Source organism: Cheilinus undulatus, linkage group 9, assembly GCF_018320785.1.
Source record: "Cheilinus undulatus linkage group 9, ASM1832078v1, whole genome shotgun sequence".
In the NCBI taxonomy this organism is placed as follows: domain Eukaryota; kingdom Metazoa; phylum Chordata; class Actinopteri; order Labriformes; family Labridae; genus Cheilinus; species Cheilinus undulatus.
The window spans coordinates 10,850,511-10,867,616 of NC_054873.1; the positions used below are offsets into that span (position 1 = coordinate 10,850,511).

At 39.4% G+C, this 17,106-nt stretch overlaps 1 protein-coding gene across 1 annotated transcript in view; it reads right to left on the reverse strand.

The window, feature by feature from the left end:
- The window catches only part of crabp1a (cellular retinoic acid binding protein 1a), a 31,815-nt gene extending 16,017 nt beyond the window's left edge, over nt 1–15,798 (reverse strand). Inside the window, exons 1-2 of the mRNA XM_041796048.1 lie at nt 15,502–15,798; nt 8,024–8,202 (exon numbers count right to left, since the gene is read on the reverse strand). Coding sequence (XP_041651982.1) covers nt 8,024–8,202; nt 15,502–15,571 — 249 coding nt within the window. The 5' untranslated portion in view covers nt 15,572–15,798. The remainder of the gene's footprint in view (nt 1–8,023; nt 8,203–15,501) is intronic.
- Nucleotides 15,799–17,106: the final 1,308 nt, after the last annotated feature.

The window sequence follows — 17,106 nt, forward strand, 5'->3', positions numbered from 1 at the left end:
CCTTCGACCCCAAAGGGAAGCCTGGACCCCAGGTTGAGAACTAAGGGTATAATACATGAAACAAAAAAAGAAGAGCAGCAACACAGAAATGAGCACCACAGAAATTAATCTCCTTCATTTTTATTAGCAACGATAAAAAAAAAAAAAAATCCAATTTAAAAATGCAAACTAAAATTCGTGCTTTTAGATCAATGTAATAAATTTATGATGAGTGCCTTGACACCATCCTGGCACACAGTAAATCGTCATGGCAGACTTGTGCAAAATCATGACTCATGTAGTTCAGTGAAAGACCCCAGACTAGCTTATGAAAACACAGGGCAGGACCATGTAATGGAGCCTGAGCAGAGCACTTAATTGCATGGTTGTAGCGAGGCACCTCTAATACTTTATATTTGCACATGGCTTTTAAACGTATTAACATCTTTGATGTCTTCAACTCTCTCTGCTTTCACATCCAGAGCCTTTTTAAAAATAGCGCCAAGAGGTTGGGGAGATAAGAGGCTGACCGGTCTCAAACCATTACACTTCAGGACAAATACTTAACAAAAATGCGTCATCACTTCTCAGTCGTCCTCCTGAGAGCCCCTGTCCAATGAAGGAGTCCCCCACTGTGACATGGATGTATGAACAGCCTGCCTGAAATTTTCCGGAACTTTTCAGGAGTATTAGCAGCTTGTGTCAGCTTTTAGCTGAATGCCCTATTTCAAATCAGACTTCTCAGTTGGACCTACATGTTATGTAAGATGAAAATACTGCTGTATCATAGACGCTGTTTCACTTCCAAAACTTAAGTCATTATCCAGAAAAACAGAACCTCTAAGCAGACAAAAAACTGCTGTGCTCATTTTTGCCTCTAAGCTGTTTTTCCGTACGCCTCCATCTACGAGAGCAGGCTAAAAATCGCCTCATTACGACTCCCTCTCTGTGATGTACCCCGTCTAGTGTCTGTTTCTCCTCTGGCACTGGGACTAACAGAAACTGCCTCATCACTTTCTCCTCCTAGAAGTGAGAGAAGGCCGTCTGATCCTGGAGCGCTCTCACAGATTAACTGGAGCTTTTTAACCTTGTGGCGGTGTTAATCAGACTTCTGCTCCTCGCCAGGCAAAGATCAGCGTGTAATCCCTTTAACCAACAGGCCTCAGCCAAAACCCACATAGGACTTTCCTGCCAGACACCACCTGAGAATCAGCCAACACCCCACACACCCCTCACAGCTCCCGTCACCCCTCTGGCACATGTTAAGAGTGTCAGTGGGCGCTGCCTCCTGCAGGTCAGGATCCACTCTTGCGTGTGATTGCAACACAAAAGCACCACGTTCTTGTAGCTGAGAAACACCTCCCTTATTTTGTCTTGATAAACAATGATAGATGGAAAACAGTCAGAATGATTAAGAGATTTTTTTTCTTGTTGTGTGAGCTTTGTTCAACTAATTAGTTAGAAAATAAAGCTTGTTTTTCAGCTTTAATCTAAGGTAAAAAAATCATGATTAGATGAACAGAGTGGCAGATGCAGTGGCAGTCTCCCAACTTAAAGGGACAAAAAAATTTAACAATTCGACAGGATCTCTAGAAAATGCTACTGTTTTGGTTTTCATCTAAACTGGTTTTCTCTTCCACGCTTGGGCGCGGCACACTTCCCTGGCTCCAGCACAGAAGGACGAGGTGGGTCAAAGCACGGCACAGATGCAAATAAAGGAGCATGTGCGTGGGAATGTGACGTAATGTGGACCTAATACACATTTACATCCATCTATTATTAACTATTTGTTATTAAGGTAAAGGAGAAGGCCAAGCTGATGCACTGAATGGTTTAAATGAGGCATGCTAAATGATCTTTATGGCAAAGAGTAATATGGATCAAAGGATGCGCTTCAGAGCGCACAGCTGCATGCTCACCAGACACGCTATCCGGTTTCACAAAGAGGTTTTTGCTTTGTAAGGCAAAGCTGCTTCTTTTGAGCCACAAACAGCTAGATAACTAACACTCTCATCCACTGTGCCAACAGGAAAGTCTGCCACATACGTGGACAAATGTGTGCGGTTAATCTCCTGACTGATTTAACCTCTGATTATTTAGTTATAATGCAAAATTAATCCATCTATCATCTTCCACTTACTCGTGGTGGCAGTAGGCGAAGCAAGTCAACCCAGATGTCCCTCTCCACTGCAACACTTCCCAGTTCCTTCTGAGGGACTCAAAGGTGCCCCCAGGCAAGATGAGATATATAATCCCTTCAGTGAGTTCTGGGTCTCCTCTTAGTAGGACATGCCCGGAAGACCTCCAGGAGACATCCTGCAGATGCCCGAACCACCTCAACTGGCTCCTTTCGACGTGAAGGAGCAGCGGTTCTACTTCCAGATCCCTCCGGATGTCCGAGCTCCTCACCCTGTCCCTAAGGCTGAGCCCAGACACCCTCCTAAGGAAAATCGTTTGACTGCTTGTACCCGCGATCTCATTCTTTTAGTCATTACCCAGAATTCATGACCATAGATGAGGGTTGGGACATAGATTGACCAATAAATCAAAAGCGTTGTCTTTCGGCTCAGCCCCTCTGCACCAATCCGCCTGTCAATGTCACGGTCAATTCTATCCTCACCAGTGAACAAGACCCAGAGATACTTGAGCTATTTCACTTGGGGCAAAGACTGGTTCTAGGCACATAATGCAAAATTAATATCTACTGAATTCATTTACTTATGATTTAATTTCACAGTGACACTCTGGTCTTGATCACTTACGTTATGGTGTATTTACCTCCAGCTCTAATCAGACAGTTCAAATTCCTCTTGTCATCATAAGAAATACTTCTATAACTGAACATATAATCCTAATCTGGATACAGGCTTTCCTAAGAGTCCCGTGCGTCTTTGCTCCAACACAACTGCTCAAACTCCAAGCCTCCACCTCACTTGCTGCAATATTTTAAATGACCTTATAGGCTGGTGGATAGGCATCTGTTGCTAACACATTGCCCATTTGAATCTTTATTTTTGCATCTATTTTGTTGGGTTTTTTGTGTGTTGCAATGAAAACTAACCTGTCATTTTGGATTTTATTGTTTGGCCTCTTCCCAGACATACTGTCTCTTACTGCAGCTTTTACTGCTATTTCACATTTTTCACCTTGTTTCAGGAGCTCTCAGCCTTCAGCCTGGTCCTCAGAGGAAAAGTCTCGACAGTTGGAGTCAAAAAGAGAAAAGTTTTCTGCATATTTAAACCCAGCTCAGGAGTCAGTTGCTGAAATAACTTTGGAAATTTAAGCAAAAGAAACCTGACTGTGGTGGATCATTTACAGAACCAGGCAAATACTTTTATGGTGATGTTCAAACCCAGACAAGTGGATGTGGTAAATGTGTGCTGACAACTTGACCAGCACAGACATCATGTAGCCAGAAGTCGTACTGAGAGCTGTCTAGCCCTGCCCAGTACCCAGCATGCCACAGGGCACAGACAGAAGGAGCAACACTGTCTCCTGGAATCAGAAGTAGGTCAATTCTGCTCGCACTGACTGCAACATGTTGTTCCCACCATAAGGAAAAAAGGTAGGTGACTTCATTCATATGTTTGTGAATACAGTTAATTTAAAATGTCATTACATGTAAGTAAAGCGAACAAAAATGAATAAAAACACTGATGAATTTCGTGTCAACCCTCTTGAGAAGGGCACCGTGGTTTCAGCAAGACTCGTACGCTAAATTTCTTGCACTTTTGGCAGACTATCTTTGACTTAATGTGCTACACTTAAACAATTACATATCTTCTCCACACCCATGAATATCACAGCTTTCTGATGCCAAATAATTTTTGAGGGAGGAAAGTATATTTCTTTCCCCAGCAATTTTTGTGCAGAGGCCCTGGTTTATTTTTTGTTGATCAATATTCATATGTTTATTGGTTTTATGCCAATTTCCCCAAGTTTGAAGCTTCCTTCTAATTTGATCTGAGAAGTTTTCCTCTAAACATTGGCTTACAAAAACTAAATACATAAAAAACAGTCTTTCAATAACTGCACACATGCAACTTTCCTCTGCTACACTGCGACAACAACTGCAGCTCGGGCCAGAAAACCTGAATTATTAAAGACCCTTATCCATCGCTGACTCTGTGACATAAAACTCTTGTTTCCATTAGTTTAAAAAATTAATTTTCGAAAACATCCTGCTTTAAGACATCCTAAATAGATTGCATACCTAGATGATTGAGTGATTATTTATTTTTCTGTTATAAATTAACCATTGCTTTGTATTTGGTCAGTGACCACCTGAAATTTGCTTCTAATTTCAGAATCAGATTTATTGGTCAGGTATGCTCACACAGGAAGGAATTTGACTCAAGCTGGCTTTGCTCTCAGAGTACAGGAATTCAACATTAAATACAAGAAGTAAATAAACCGAGAAAAGTTTAGATTTAAATATGCACACGCTCGTTTAGGTATTTCTAGTATATACAAGTCTGTGTGCATTGACAGTATGGTTGCAGGATAGTTGATCAGTGAAATGTGTGTATGAAGAGAGCCTTTTTACAGCATTTAAGTGCAATGAATAGATTGAATTAGTTATACAGTAATTAGTGCAAATATGCACAGGAAGTGGGGCATTTTACCGCAGAGAGCCTTCTTACGGCATTTGAGTAAGAGTGAATAGAATTTTTTTTTGCAGCATTTTAATATGGTAAATAGATTGAAAAAGTAACGAGGGTAGGCAGATTGATAGATCTTAAATTAAACAGGCAAATACTTTCACATGTGCTCTTTCTTTTGCTGCTGTTCGAGAATAAATACATATATTTAAATCAAATTAATTGTATGGAAAGATACAATTTTGCTGTATTACCTTGGTTGCACCACCTGACATGGAAAGTGTACCCACACATAACTGTAATTAATCAAGAAAAAAATTTAAATGGGATACCTTGTTTACCTAATTAGAAGTAAAGTAAATATTTAAATAATTTTATTTATGTCATATCCCAATATACCTGCAGGGATTCAAAAGGGTTTTTTTTTTTAGAATATAGAGTTTGCATTTAATTCTTTGAAATGAAAGCATTAGAAGTCTTGCATGTGGTTTGGGAAGTGTTTTGTGCACAACATAACTCTTTCAGTGACAGTCTCTTATGCTATATCAGTACAGATACTACTGATATGCAGTGTATACTCCCAATAGATATAGGTGGTTTAACCATTCGACAAAGGTGGGAAACTGCCTGGGGCTTTATGCATCAAGGAGCCTTGAGGTAAAGGCAAAAGTGAGTATCAAATGTGAGGATACATTAAAAATTATTTCAGTAATTAAGATATTTAAAATGTAAGGCTGCATAAAACAGCATTAGAATAGAGTTTGATAGTTCACAGAAATCCCTGGGATGGATCCCTGAAAACAGAGTATATGAGAGCTCTGGCATGAACGATCTGTCAGAAAAAATAAACTTGTTAAAATATCAATTTCAATTAAATGTGCTCAAAAAACATACATTTTTAATGTAATAACATTTGTGATTATGTCTGGAAGAATTTAAAAGCTGATTCTCATTAAGCATATTACTTCTTCTTAAACCTTTATTTCATCAATAAATGTCTCAGATACCAAAAGTATATCTTTTGGTCCTTTATAATCCATCCATATGGAGTGCATAAAACTTGATTGCTGATGAGTGTTTATCTCATTTGCCCACATTTTCCTAGTTTAAACTTAACAACTCTCCTGTTCTCTCAGGCTGAGGCTTTGGTTGCCAAGGAGAGGGCGATAAACAGATGTCCGTCTCTAGATCTATAAAAACATATCTCTTTACCTCAAATGACTCAGTGTCAATGTCTGTGCCATATCTTGTATTTATTTACTTCAACTTGAGAGTGTTAATCTGCCTTAATGAGGGTAGGTGCAACACAAGTGACTCAACAACATGTAACATCTAATGCCCGTGCTTCTTTTTGGGTGAATAATCATTAGCCCCTTTTATATTGCCAGTTGAATGCAGGATATGCAGGCCCCTAAATGTCCTGTCTTCAGTGTCAGTGCTAGAGGTGTTACCATTCTGGCTCTGTGAGGTAGCAAAGGGATACAGAGTGGATGTAGAATGTAATAAATTACAAATGATGCAAAACAAAACCAATAACATCAGAGCTTCATTACATGGAAAATGGCGCTCTAAAAAGGCCTGTTGATTCATGGCTTTGTGTCTCTAAAAGAACCTCAAAACGCTGTTTCAATTTATGATATACAAGCAAATCAAATTAGATAAAGTCATAATGTGTCTGCACTTTATCAGATTCAGTCAAGCTGTCTAATCCCCTTAATTTAACTGTTCCACCCATATATTTGTTACATAGATGACATAACCATCTCAGTACTGAGATAATATCAGATGTGTTAGGCAATCAGGTTACTCTTATTACATGTTAAAGGCCATTCCCTTTATGTCAGAGCCTGAGCACTTATTTCCAGGGAGGGCTTGAATAAACAGGCCACTGATGCTAACAGAGAGAAGTTTTAGCCTGGAATCTGCACCTGAAAGTTACAAGAAAAAAAAAGATACCTCTAAATGGATTAGAATCCTCGTCTATTCACATTCCCACTGTAAATAAGTGACAGGTGCTTTGCAAGGTTACAAAGTTGGTCCACACAGGTGGGACTTCTCTAACTGAGTGGGCAACTTCACTCATGGTGCAAAGGTGTCATCTATGCAGATTAAGGGATGATTGTCAAATAATTTGAGTACAATGGCAAAAATACTTAGAGTGATTGGGTACTCTTTAATTAAAACTTGGAATTTGTGCTATCAAGTCAGATAAATAGAGTTGAAATAGCTATTTTGGATTTTTGAATTAACACCCGTTTATCAAAACAACCTTTGACTGTTCAGTGCATGTAAACATACCGATCAGCTGTGTGAAGCCTTTGATCTTTCCTGGTAATGATTCCATCATCACATGCAGGCACTATCAGCAGTATTCAATTATTCCCCTCATGTGACAGCAGAGATAATTATCATTTGAAACAGAATTAAGATTATTACCTCAAAAGACCTTGGCGTTCTGAGAGAAAGAGCCTAAATCTCTCCGCCTTCTCTCCAAACCTGTGAAGTAGCTCTGACAGTGTATATGTGAGAATTCCCCCTCGAGGGCTGAAGAGGTTCAAAGAGAAACTCGAGCTGTCCTAATCCAACTGCACAGACGTGAGCCTGATACAAATGCATGAAACTGCAAGGAGTTATAAATTTTTCATTCAACCCTCAGCAACAATAGCATACAGATAGCTTTGAAGGCATTGAATTTTCAAACATGAAGACAGAGATTAACCTGATAAATAAAATGCTACGAGCAGGTATTACATCAGATATCTGTGTATGATAGGATTACAGTGCTTCTTCATTGTTAACACAGTAAATAAGCTTGATTTTGTCACTTGTTACCTCATTTAGAAATAAAATCAAAACAATTGCCTTCAATCTGTAGATACTGTTAACCATGGGGTACTGAGGTTTACAACAAATTTTAAGTCCTGGACTCATCATTGTAGTCCGTTTGATCGAGTTGGTTGACTTTCATTGAGCACCCTTATTTATTAGGCTTGACTAAATCTGCTTCCATCATACTTGTGCCATTTTATTCCTGTGAAAAGTGCTGGAAGCTGCAGTCTTCACTTTGTGACTCAGTCACAAAATTTACTTATGCAATCTGTTCCCAAAGTCTGCCTCGAAATGGATAAAAGGAGTTTCAGGTACGCCGCTACTGCAGCCTAGAGTCTCATTCTGGAATTTTAAGGTAGATTGAAGGTCTTGGAGGAAAATGCATCAGGTTCTAGATGTTTTGACTGATGACTTCTGCTCTGTGACTCAGGATTTGTTTTTGTTTCTGTGATTGTAATTGCTCTGGTTTTTATGTCTGTGTCTTTGTTAATTGTGCTGCTGCCTGTCTGCAAGGACATTCTTGTAAATGAGATTCTTAATCTCGGTGAGGTTTTTCTGGTTCAATAAATTTAAATAGAATAACATAAAATTGCAACAGTAATTTGCAGTCCTACCTTGCACTTGCGCCCATCCACCGTCTCCTCGTCAAACTCTTCACCGATGTGGAAGTTGATTTCAGTCGTGCGAACACTGGTGGATGTCTTGATGTAAAACTGCTCCCCGTCTTGACGGATTTCCACGTGGGGGTTGGAGGCCGCTGCCACGGCAACCTTCCTCAGCATGCTGTTCACTCCTGACCAGGAACAAACCAGACGAAATTTGAAGAAGAGACGTGGGCCAGTTTCCCCTCATAATCAGATTAATCCAAACATTCAATATTGAATTATCCTCGCCTCACTGTGCTAACTCTTTGTCTTCCTTATGGGTCATTGATTACTGCTCATGAGTCAGTATTGTACAGTCAGTACTTTGTTTTTTGTTGCTCAGAATCAACCGAGAACTAAATAATGGGCTGGGTCGGAAACTTCTGGTCAGAGAATGGAAAGCGAGGGATCTTCCTTTGCCCAGCCATTGGTTTACCTAATTGAGTGTAGTTTCGGCTTATGAGGAGGTGACATATAGGATGTTAAATCAACTAGATTTATACTACGCTAAATGGGGGAAGTACATCAGCCTTGTTACGAGACAATGACTCTCAATTTGGTCAAGACAACTGTGTTTTACAAACAGTCATAACTGCTCTGCTTTGAATAAAAGCTGCAATCTTAATATAGGTTAGCAGAACCTAACTAACACAACTGATCCTATCTTGGTGAGCTAAGCCAGCAGCCCCCTGCAATTTTCTGGTGACATTAAAGCTTGTATGTTGGAGACAACTCAGTATTTATTTTTAATTTAGATGTATTTTTCATTTTCCTCTTATCTCTTTTGATAGGATTTATTTCTCTCATGTTTTTTTTCCTTTTGTTTGACTGATTACTTACTTGACATTAAATATATTTTGTGTTTTATCCTTTAAGCTTGGTCTTTTGTCATGTATTTTATTGTTGTTAGATGTTTGAAAAAGTAATACAAGTTTGGTCACAAGAAGTGCCATTTCACATGCAAAATAATTAAGGAAGATGTGCAAAAAATAACTGTAAATGAGGGTACCTGTTATTCCACTTGTGTTTCAAAAATAATTGGACATAGATCTGCGCCTGTAAATCAGTTTATTTATCTCAACTTTGTGGACGCATGAAATCATGAAAATATCCCCCATTGTAATGTATTGTATGTAGTATTTTGTCAGTGTATAAAGTTTTTTGAGAGTTTGTTAATTGAATAAAAAAAAATTATTTACTTGTAAAATTATTCAGCTTGTGTAAAAACGTCAAAGGGCGTGGCTGTATTGTCTGCTTAAAGCTTGATGCCTCGCCATGGTTCAGAAAGTAGCTTTTACTGAAAAACAAAGACAGTTCCCTCACCTAGCCCTAACCTTTTTTTTTTTTTATAAACAAACAAACAAAAAAGGATTATTTTTGGATTTCCTATGCCCTCATTGCCAGCAGAGAACAGTGGGCAGAACCAGAAACAGGGACGAGAGAACTGGGGAGAGACATGGGGAAAAAAAAACCCCGAACCCCGGCCGACTGCGTACAGGCCTCATCCGCCCACCCAGGTCCCTCTTAAATTAGTTTTAAGCATTCATAAATCAACTCTCCATGCTATCACGTAAAGCTTTTGGTATGCAGCAACAGCTGTTGCCTTGGTGGAGCATCATTTGCCATGAAACAGGAAGTAGATTTTTCAGGAACTTAAAACACCTGTGCTGACTTTTGGACGGTGGATGAATTAGAAGTTTCATATGGGTTTCATCAGTGAGCAACATGTTCAATAAGGCTGCAAGAATGAATCAATTAAACCCATAAAAATCTGCAATCAAAAGTGGTGGCAAAGACTTTTTGCATCAGTTTGTTGTGATGCATGTTTATGGTATCATTTGATTCCCTTACAGGTTGACAATCCCTCTTAAAATGGGTTTCCGGGGTGTGCAGATGGCCAGAAGGCGTGACCCATGTAAGCAGGCGGCCCGGTTTCGAATCAGGCCTTTAGCCCTGTGCCACGTGCCTCTCCCCATGCTCATCCCATTTCTGACTTTCCACTGTCCTCCTCTGTCGAATAAAAGGCACTAAAAAGCCCCAAAATACATCTTTAAAAAAATGGGGGTTCTAACATCCTTAAATAAAATCAGCAAGCTGTCACATGAATCTTAGAGGTCTGTGACAACAGCTGTTGCCTTGGCAGAGCATTATTTGCCATGAAACAGGAAGTAGGTTTGTCAGGGGCTTGAACACCTATCCTGCCATGTCTTGATAGACACAAGGACAGTGGATGAAATAGCAGTTTCTTTGGGTTACATAAGTGAGCAACATGTTCAGCAGGGCTGCAACAATGAATCGATCAAACCTAACAATCAACAAAAGTGATGGCAAAGATTTTTTGCACGAGTTTGTTGTGTTCTGCAATCATGGCATCACTTGGCATGGTGTGGATTTTTGTGTCACTGAGTAAACTGTAAACTGAGTTCTTCTCTGATTATAATCTGATTAACTGAATATGGGGAAATGTTCATCAGCATCTGTTTACCAAGATGGAGACATGACGCTGGATATCTAAAAATAGATCTTTCTCCTAAACTCCAAGAGGACCTGGATTTCATTTTCTGTTACAAGATTTGACAGGATAAAAACTGTCAGCGGTTGGCTGTCAGAGATTGATTTCATCCATATTTCCCCAGTTAACTTCATGTTTTAGTAAAAGACCAGACAGTTCATAGCTGATAATGCTTTCAGTGTCCAGTTGGCATCAGTGCTGCAGCATTTTTTGCAATATTGCCAGAACCCTAACATGCACCTTACCCTGATGTGCAGGGACGTGCAAAGTCCTGTTCAGTCATGCTTGCAGCCCTAATTAATTTTGATGTTGCAGTCTTGACCAGGGCCTTAGTACCTAACTGCGTTCCTTCCCATGTACAACTTGTGGAAAGACAACGCTTTTATGAATTATTTGTGGTCACAGAATGCGCGCTGTTTTAGTAAATCCTGTAAAATCTATCCACTGCATGTAAATCAGTCCATATTTTGCATGATTTGATCATTTTTATCAGTTTATCCCAACATCTTTCATACCCACCACCACTGCACTAACATGCCTGGTCAGTAAAACTTGGTCTGATTCAGATTTTATATAAAAGAAAAAGGTTCTTATCATTTGATTATATGGTCTCTTTTTGTTCCGTCGGTGCATGCATTTGCATCAAATCTTCATCCAGTATGTTCTTTTGTCTCTTTTAGTCTGCCTTACCCCTCGACCCCACCCACATTTAGACCTCTCCAGGCCCCCATGCCACACTCTATCAGACTCTGGACCTTAAATACTGGGGCTCCTGCTGGCTGCATGTCTCCTTGTATTTCTCTTAAATGGTGAACCAGAACATCTCTCAAGCTTAAAATTTGAACAAAGAATGATAGAAATGTAGTCATTTAAGTTAGAAGAAATAAACAATAAATGCTTTGTGGCTCTAACAGAAGCAAATTATTTTTCCACACAGAGAGAAAGCGAAGGAATTTTGGCTCTGACCCCTGCATTGAGGGATTATTTGGCCATGTCCTGAGGAAAAAAGCGAGCCTTCGGATAGGTCAGGGCTGGCTCGTCTTTTGTCTGGTGATTGTGAGAGTGGAGGTCATATTTGTGGCACTACCCAAGCTTGTGGCAACACTTTGGCACACCCAGTTTGACTCTGCAAGGCCATCTGGCTTTACGTCATGCCAAAGTCCTCAATCTCTCTCCATTTTTACTTCCAGCTCTGGAAAAAAACTACAGAAAAATCTTTTAACAGGAATGATTATTTATTTTTTGAAGATTTAAATTTTTTAAAATACATTTTAAGACATTTTCCTAACCAAAAACAAAAAAAAGTGTTGTTTGGTCAACAGCCATGCTGAAATACATCGATTTGACAGCTTACACCCGACCCCACCCCTGATCTGAGGGATCACGCCATGTGTTTTTATAACATCAAATATGTATGAGCATCAGTAAGCCAACCGGCTGTACTTGATTTTATAAATTTGACATCTTCTCGATTTTAAATTCTCTTGCATTTTTAAATATTTTGACATTTTTGTGCAACATGCAAGTCCAAATAGATACTACAATAGCAATAAGCTTACATTTGCTTTGACCAAGCTTTGTAGCAAAACTTCCATTAACATCTGTAGACATCACTCAGCCAATAAGATTAATATTTAACTAAGAGACTAAGGTAGTGGTACTCAATCCTGGACAGCCAAAGAGCCAAATTATTGAAAAAATACCATTGCAAGAGCCACAATCTGAAAATAAATTAAAAACATACAAATCAGAGCATACTGAGAGCTTGTTTTGACCTTTCATTTTCATCATTTTTCTTTATCCATTGTAATTTAAGATAATTATTTGGGTTAAAATAAGCTAGTCTAAGCCATTAATTTTATCCCCATTATCGACACCAACACTCTGCCATGATTGTTTTGTTCATTTTACAATGGACAGTTATAATTCCAGCTAATCTATATGCAATAAAGGCTAATTTATTTTAAAAGATTAGTTTAATATGGTTAATATTAAATATAAAGTTGGAAAAAATTCTGAGATAACATACTTCAAAACAGTGTTTTTTTAAATGTGTGAAATAATGTTTTGTATTACTAAATATCATAACTGAATACGGTATTAGAAAACTGAAACATTCATCTTGATTAATAAACTAAAAATTAAAGAGATGTTAGTGTGTCTGACAGAGTTCACAAAAATCAAGATATTTTTGGCAAAAAAAGACGGATTTTAGAAAAAAAAAAAGTTGAATTAAAAATCTGTGTCTACACACAATTGCTAACTGAGACCTCAACTTTAAAATATTGTGGTAAAACAGAAGTACAAAGTCAAATTAGGAACCTGTTTTGACCCTTTTCTCAAGAATCACTGATATATATCTTGCATGTTCTCTCTTGTGCACATCTGATGGAAATATACAGACAAAAAAAAAAAGGTTTACGATTAAGATTAAATTTTCTCTTTTTAAGGTTTTTCTTTTTCCAAGACACACTTAAAAGAGCCACACACTGAGTATCAGTGGACTAGGGTTTCTGCTCGTCACGTTGCCCCAATTCAAATTTAAGTTTGAAGTCATTTGGTTTAATCGTGAGCAAATCCAAATTGTAGCTCAGTATTGCTCATGAAGTGTGCTGCGGTTTCAAATTCTTTGATCTCAGTTAGCAAACTCTGATCCTGATTGTTTTGTACGTCTGGGCTTACTCAGCATGTTGCTCTGCTATCTGCAGACTGAATGCAAAAATTCCCTGCTACTGAAGGGATGCATTCTATAATTATGAGGATGTTGATGGAGAGTGGTGACACTGATGACAACTCAACAGCCACAGGGTCTCAGGAAATAGAACTTTAATTTAACAAGCACCTTAGCCCTGCTTCATGTAAAATGTAAAATATCTTGCACCATCTAGTATGGCTTCACTGTAGCTTCACTACTGTGACAATGCTCATTGTGGTAAAATACCTCACCTCATATGCACATGTCCAATGATTAATCTATTAACTGTACCTTAATACTGTAAGAAAGATCACTGTGGTAAAATGCCTCACTTCTTGTGCAGATTTGCACTATTTATTCCATTTACAGTACTAATTTCTAATTTGATCTATTTACCATATTCAGTTACTGTATGTAATCATTAATCTCTCCACTGTAACTCAAATTCTGTAAGAGGGCTCTGTGGTAAAATGCCTCACCTCATATGCACATTTGCACTCAATAATGTAAACTATCCTAAACGATCTTGTATACCTCATGTATCTGCCACATAATGCATACTTTATACTCTGTCTGTTCAGCATTATTGCAGCCTTTGCACATCCTATTTTTTCCAGTCTTTAATTCCTGTACATTGAGAGCAGAGCTAACTGGACTCAAATTCCCTGTTGCTTATGCAGCTTTCCAAATATGTGCAACACATTACCAAAGAAAAAATAATGTAAGGGTGGATTAGAGATGTTTGATGTTTGATAATGTGTTCATGAATTGATGAGGTATTTATTAATGGAGAGACTGATTTCTCCTTGCAGCTGCAATCCCATTGTAGGAACGACTTTGCATTTAACAAACAACAGAAAAGTTTCTAATTGAATAGTAAATATGTTCAAGAATAAAGTGATGACTTCCTTGTTGATTTTTGGGCATTAAGATAAATTCAGACTAATAAAAATACACCAGAAGTTGTTTTGCAACTTTAAATCATTGAATAATCCCATGCAGAGCTAAACCCAACTATCAATCTCAGTTTCTAAATAACTATTCTCATTTCAAACCCAACTGATTCCCACTAAGGACATAAAACCAGTGCAAGCTGTAAGCAGGTGAATTTTTACAGGACTATTTTTACTGATGTGGTGATAACAGGTGCAGAACATGTTATTTGTATTTATTCCAAAGAAACCACAATATTTAGGTGATGATTTAAGACAAAGCATGCAACAGTGCAACACTTGTGGCTATCTTTATTGTTATTTGTAGTTAGCATAGATTTACATCTGCAGGACAGAGTAATAATGTGTATACCTGCAGTAGACCAGGCTGTGGCTACAAAGGGAAACCTGATTCAACCTGATAAAATCATTGTTTTAGAAATTGAAGGCTGCCAGCAGCCTTATACTTAAAGAATACCATGTAAGAAAGAATTTTAGGTGTTAAAAGGGAGCTTTAAGAGACAAATCAGCACTCAGAAACCTCTCAATCGTGCACCATGCTTACTCGCTGCAGTGATGCATGACTAATGTGTCAATTGTTTCAGCTTTTCAAATTGCAAAACTGCCTCAGCATTGTCAGATTATACTCAAACAAGGGCATTCATGTTTTAAAAAGTTTTAATAGTTGTCCAGTTTTATGCCAGTAGAGTTTTTGCAGCAGCTCCCTGCACCCACAGTGGGACTTCTCCCTAAAGATTTCTACATTATTCTAAAGACAGCCCGCCTTTGGCCGTGCCCGGTCTGTTTCAGAAGTGCCGGCGTGACCAAACGCTGCAACACAATTGAATGACCCAGTTAAAGTGGTCCAAATCTAACCCATCACAATCATCAGCTACGACTAAGAAGGGTGTTAAAGAATGAGAAAAGATAGGACACAAGAGAATAACGGGGCTCCAGAGACCTCCCCTGGCATTGCTAATGCATGCCCTACTTAAATGCTTAACATGAATAATGTTGTGCCCCCCTCCTCTATTCATGTAACAATACCACGTCTGTTTAGACTGGAATTCAGCATCCAGTGTTTCATATCTCCTGTAAAGCTGAGGGATTTCCCTTCAGCAGCATCTCCCTGTAGATCTCTGCGTTCTTTTCCCAGGGAGGTTCTCCGAAAACAAAACCATGTTGTTAGAAGTCAGGCATACCGGTCTCATAGAACAAGAAAAGCCTTTTTCAGTATAGACATGATGGATAGTCAGCCTCATCCAGGGAGGGATGTAGGGGAGAGAGAAACAGGCAGGAGAGGACTTACCCAGGGCTTTAAGAAGTTCATCAAAATTCTCACTCTTCCTCATCTTCCAGGTGCCGGCAAAGTTAGGCATGTCTGCTGAGGCCGAGTGTGAGAGCTGCAGAAAGAAGAACCTGTTCCACGCTGTGATGCTCTCTCTGTCCTCTTCTCGTGTCTCTCTCTCTCTATCTCTCTGACTCTTTCTCACCCTCCTCCTCCTTCCCTGTGCTCCTCTCTCAGCCTCTCACTCACACTGTTACACCCAACTGTGTCTCCGGGTATCTTTATATCTTGTATTTTTCTTCACACACCCTTGCTGTGGCTGTGTGTCTCAGTGTGCTCTCTGGCTCCTTTATAGCTCCTGTTTTTAATGGGAGTCAGAGGAGGTCCCTCCCCCTGAAAGCTCTGTCCCATTAATGCGGAGCAGCATAGACTGACATGCTTTCTCTGGGGATTAATGAAACTAACTTATAGAGAGTGAAACATGTCAAGACTTTTTTGTTAAATCTTGATGATTATGACGTACAGCACATGAAAATCGTAAATCATGTGGTTCAGTACACACAACTGCAATCATGGGGAAGACTGCTGATTTAACTATTCTCCTGAAGACAATCACTGACACCCCCACAAGGAGGGTAAGCCAGAGAAGGTCATTGATGAAAGGGCAGGCTGTTATCAAAGCAGATTCTTGGAAAGTTGACTGGAAGGGAAAAGTGTGGTAAAAATAAAAAACTGCCACAAGGAACAGGGATGAGCTCATCCTACAGAGGATTGTCAAACAAAGAAGATTCAAGCATTTAGGGGAGCTTCACAAAGAGTGGGCCGAGGCTGGAGTCAGTGGATCAACAGCCACCACACAGACGGGTCCAGGAAATGGACTACAGTTGTTGTATTCTTAGTGTCCAGACAGTCCTGAACCACAGATTTCAGAAACGTCTCACCTGGACTAAGGAGACAAAGATTTGTACGGTTGCTCAGTGGTCCAAAGTCCTGTTTTCAGATTGAACTAAATTTTGAATTTCATTTGGAAATCAAGGTCTCGGAGTCTGGAGGAAGACCAGAGAGGCACAGAATCCAAGGTGCTTAAAGTCCAGTGTTTCCAGTTTCCATAGTCAGTGATGATTTGGGCTGCCATGGGATCTGCTGGGGTTGGTCCACCATGCTTTATCAAGTCCAGACTCAGCACTGTCAGCCATATTTTAGAGACCTTCATTCTTCCATCTGCTGAAGAGCTTTATGGAGATACTGACTTCTTTTTCCAGCAGGACTTTGCACCTGACCACAATAAAGCCAAAACTAACTGGTTTGCTGACGGTGGTATTACTGTGTTTGACTGGCCAGCCAACTGGTCTGACCTGAACCCTGCAGAGAATCTCTGGAGAAATGTCAAGAGGAAGATGGGACTCAACAATACAGACGAGCTGAAGGCTGCTATCAGAGCAACCTGGGCTTCATAAAACCTCAGCAGTGCCATGGACTGATTGGCTCCATGCCAAGTCACATAGATGCAGTACTTTCTGGGAAAGGAGCTCCAACCAATTACTGAATGCATAAATGAGTACAATTTTCCAGGGGGTCAACATTCCTGTACTATAGATCCTTTTCGGACTAGTGTTTTGTAATATT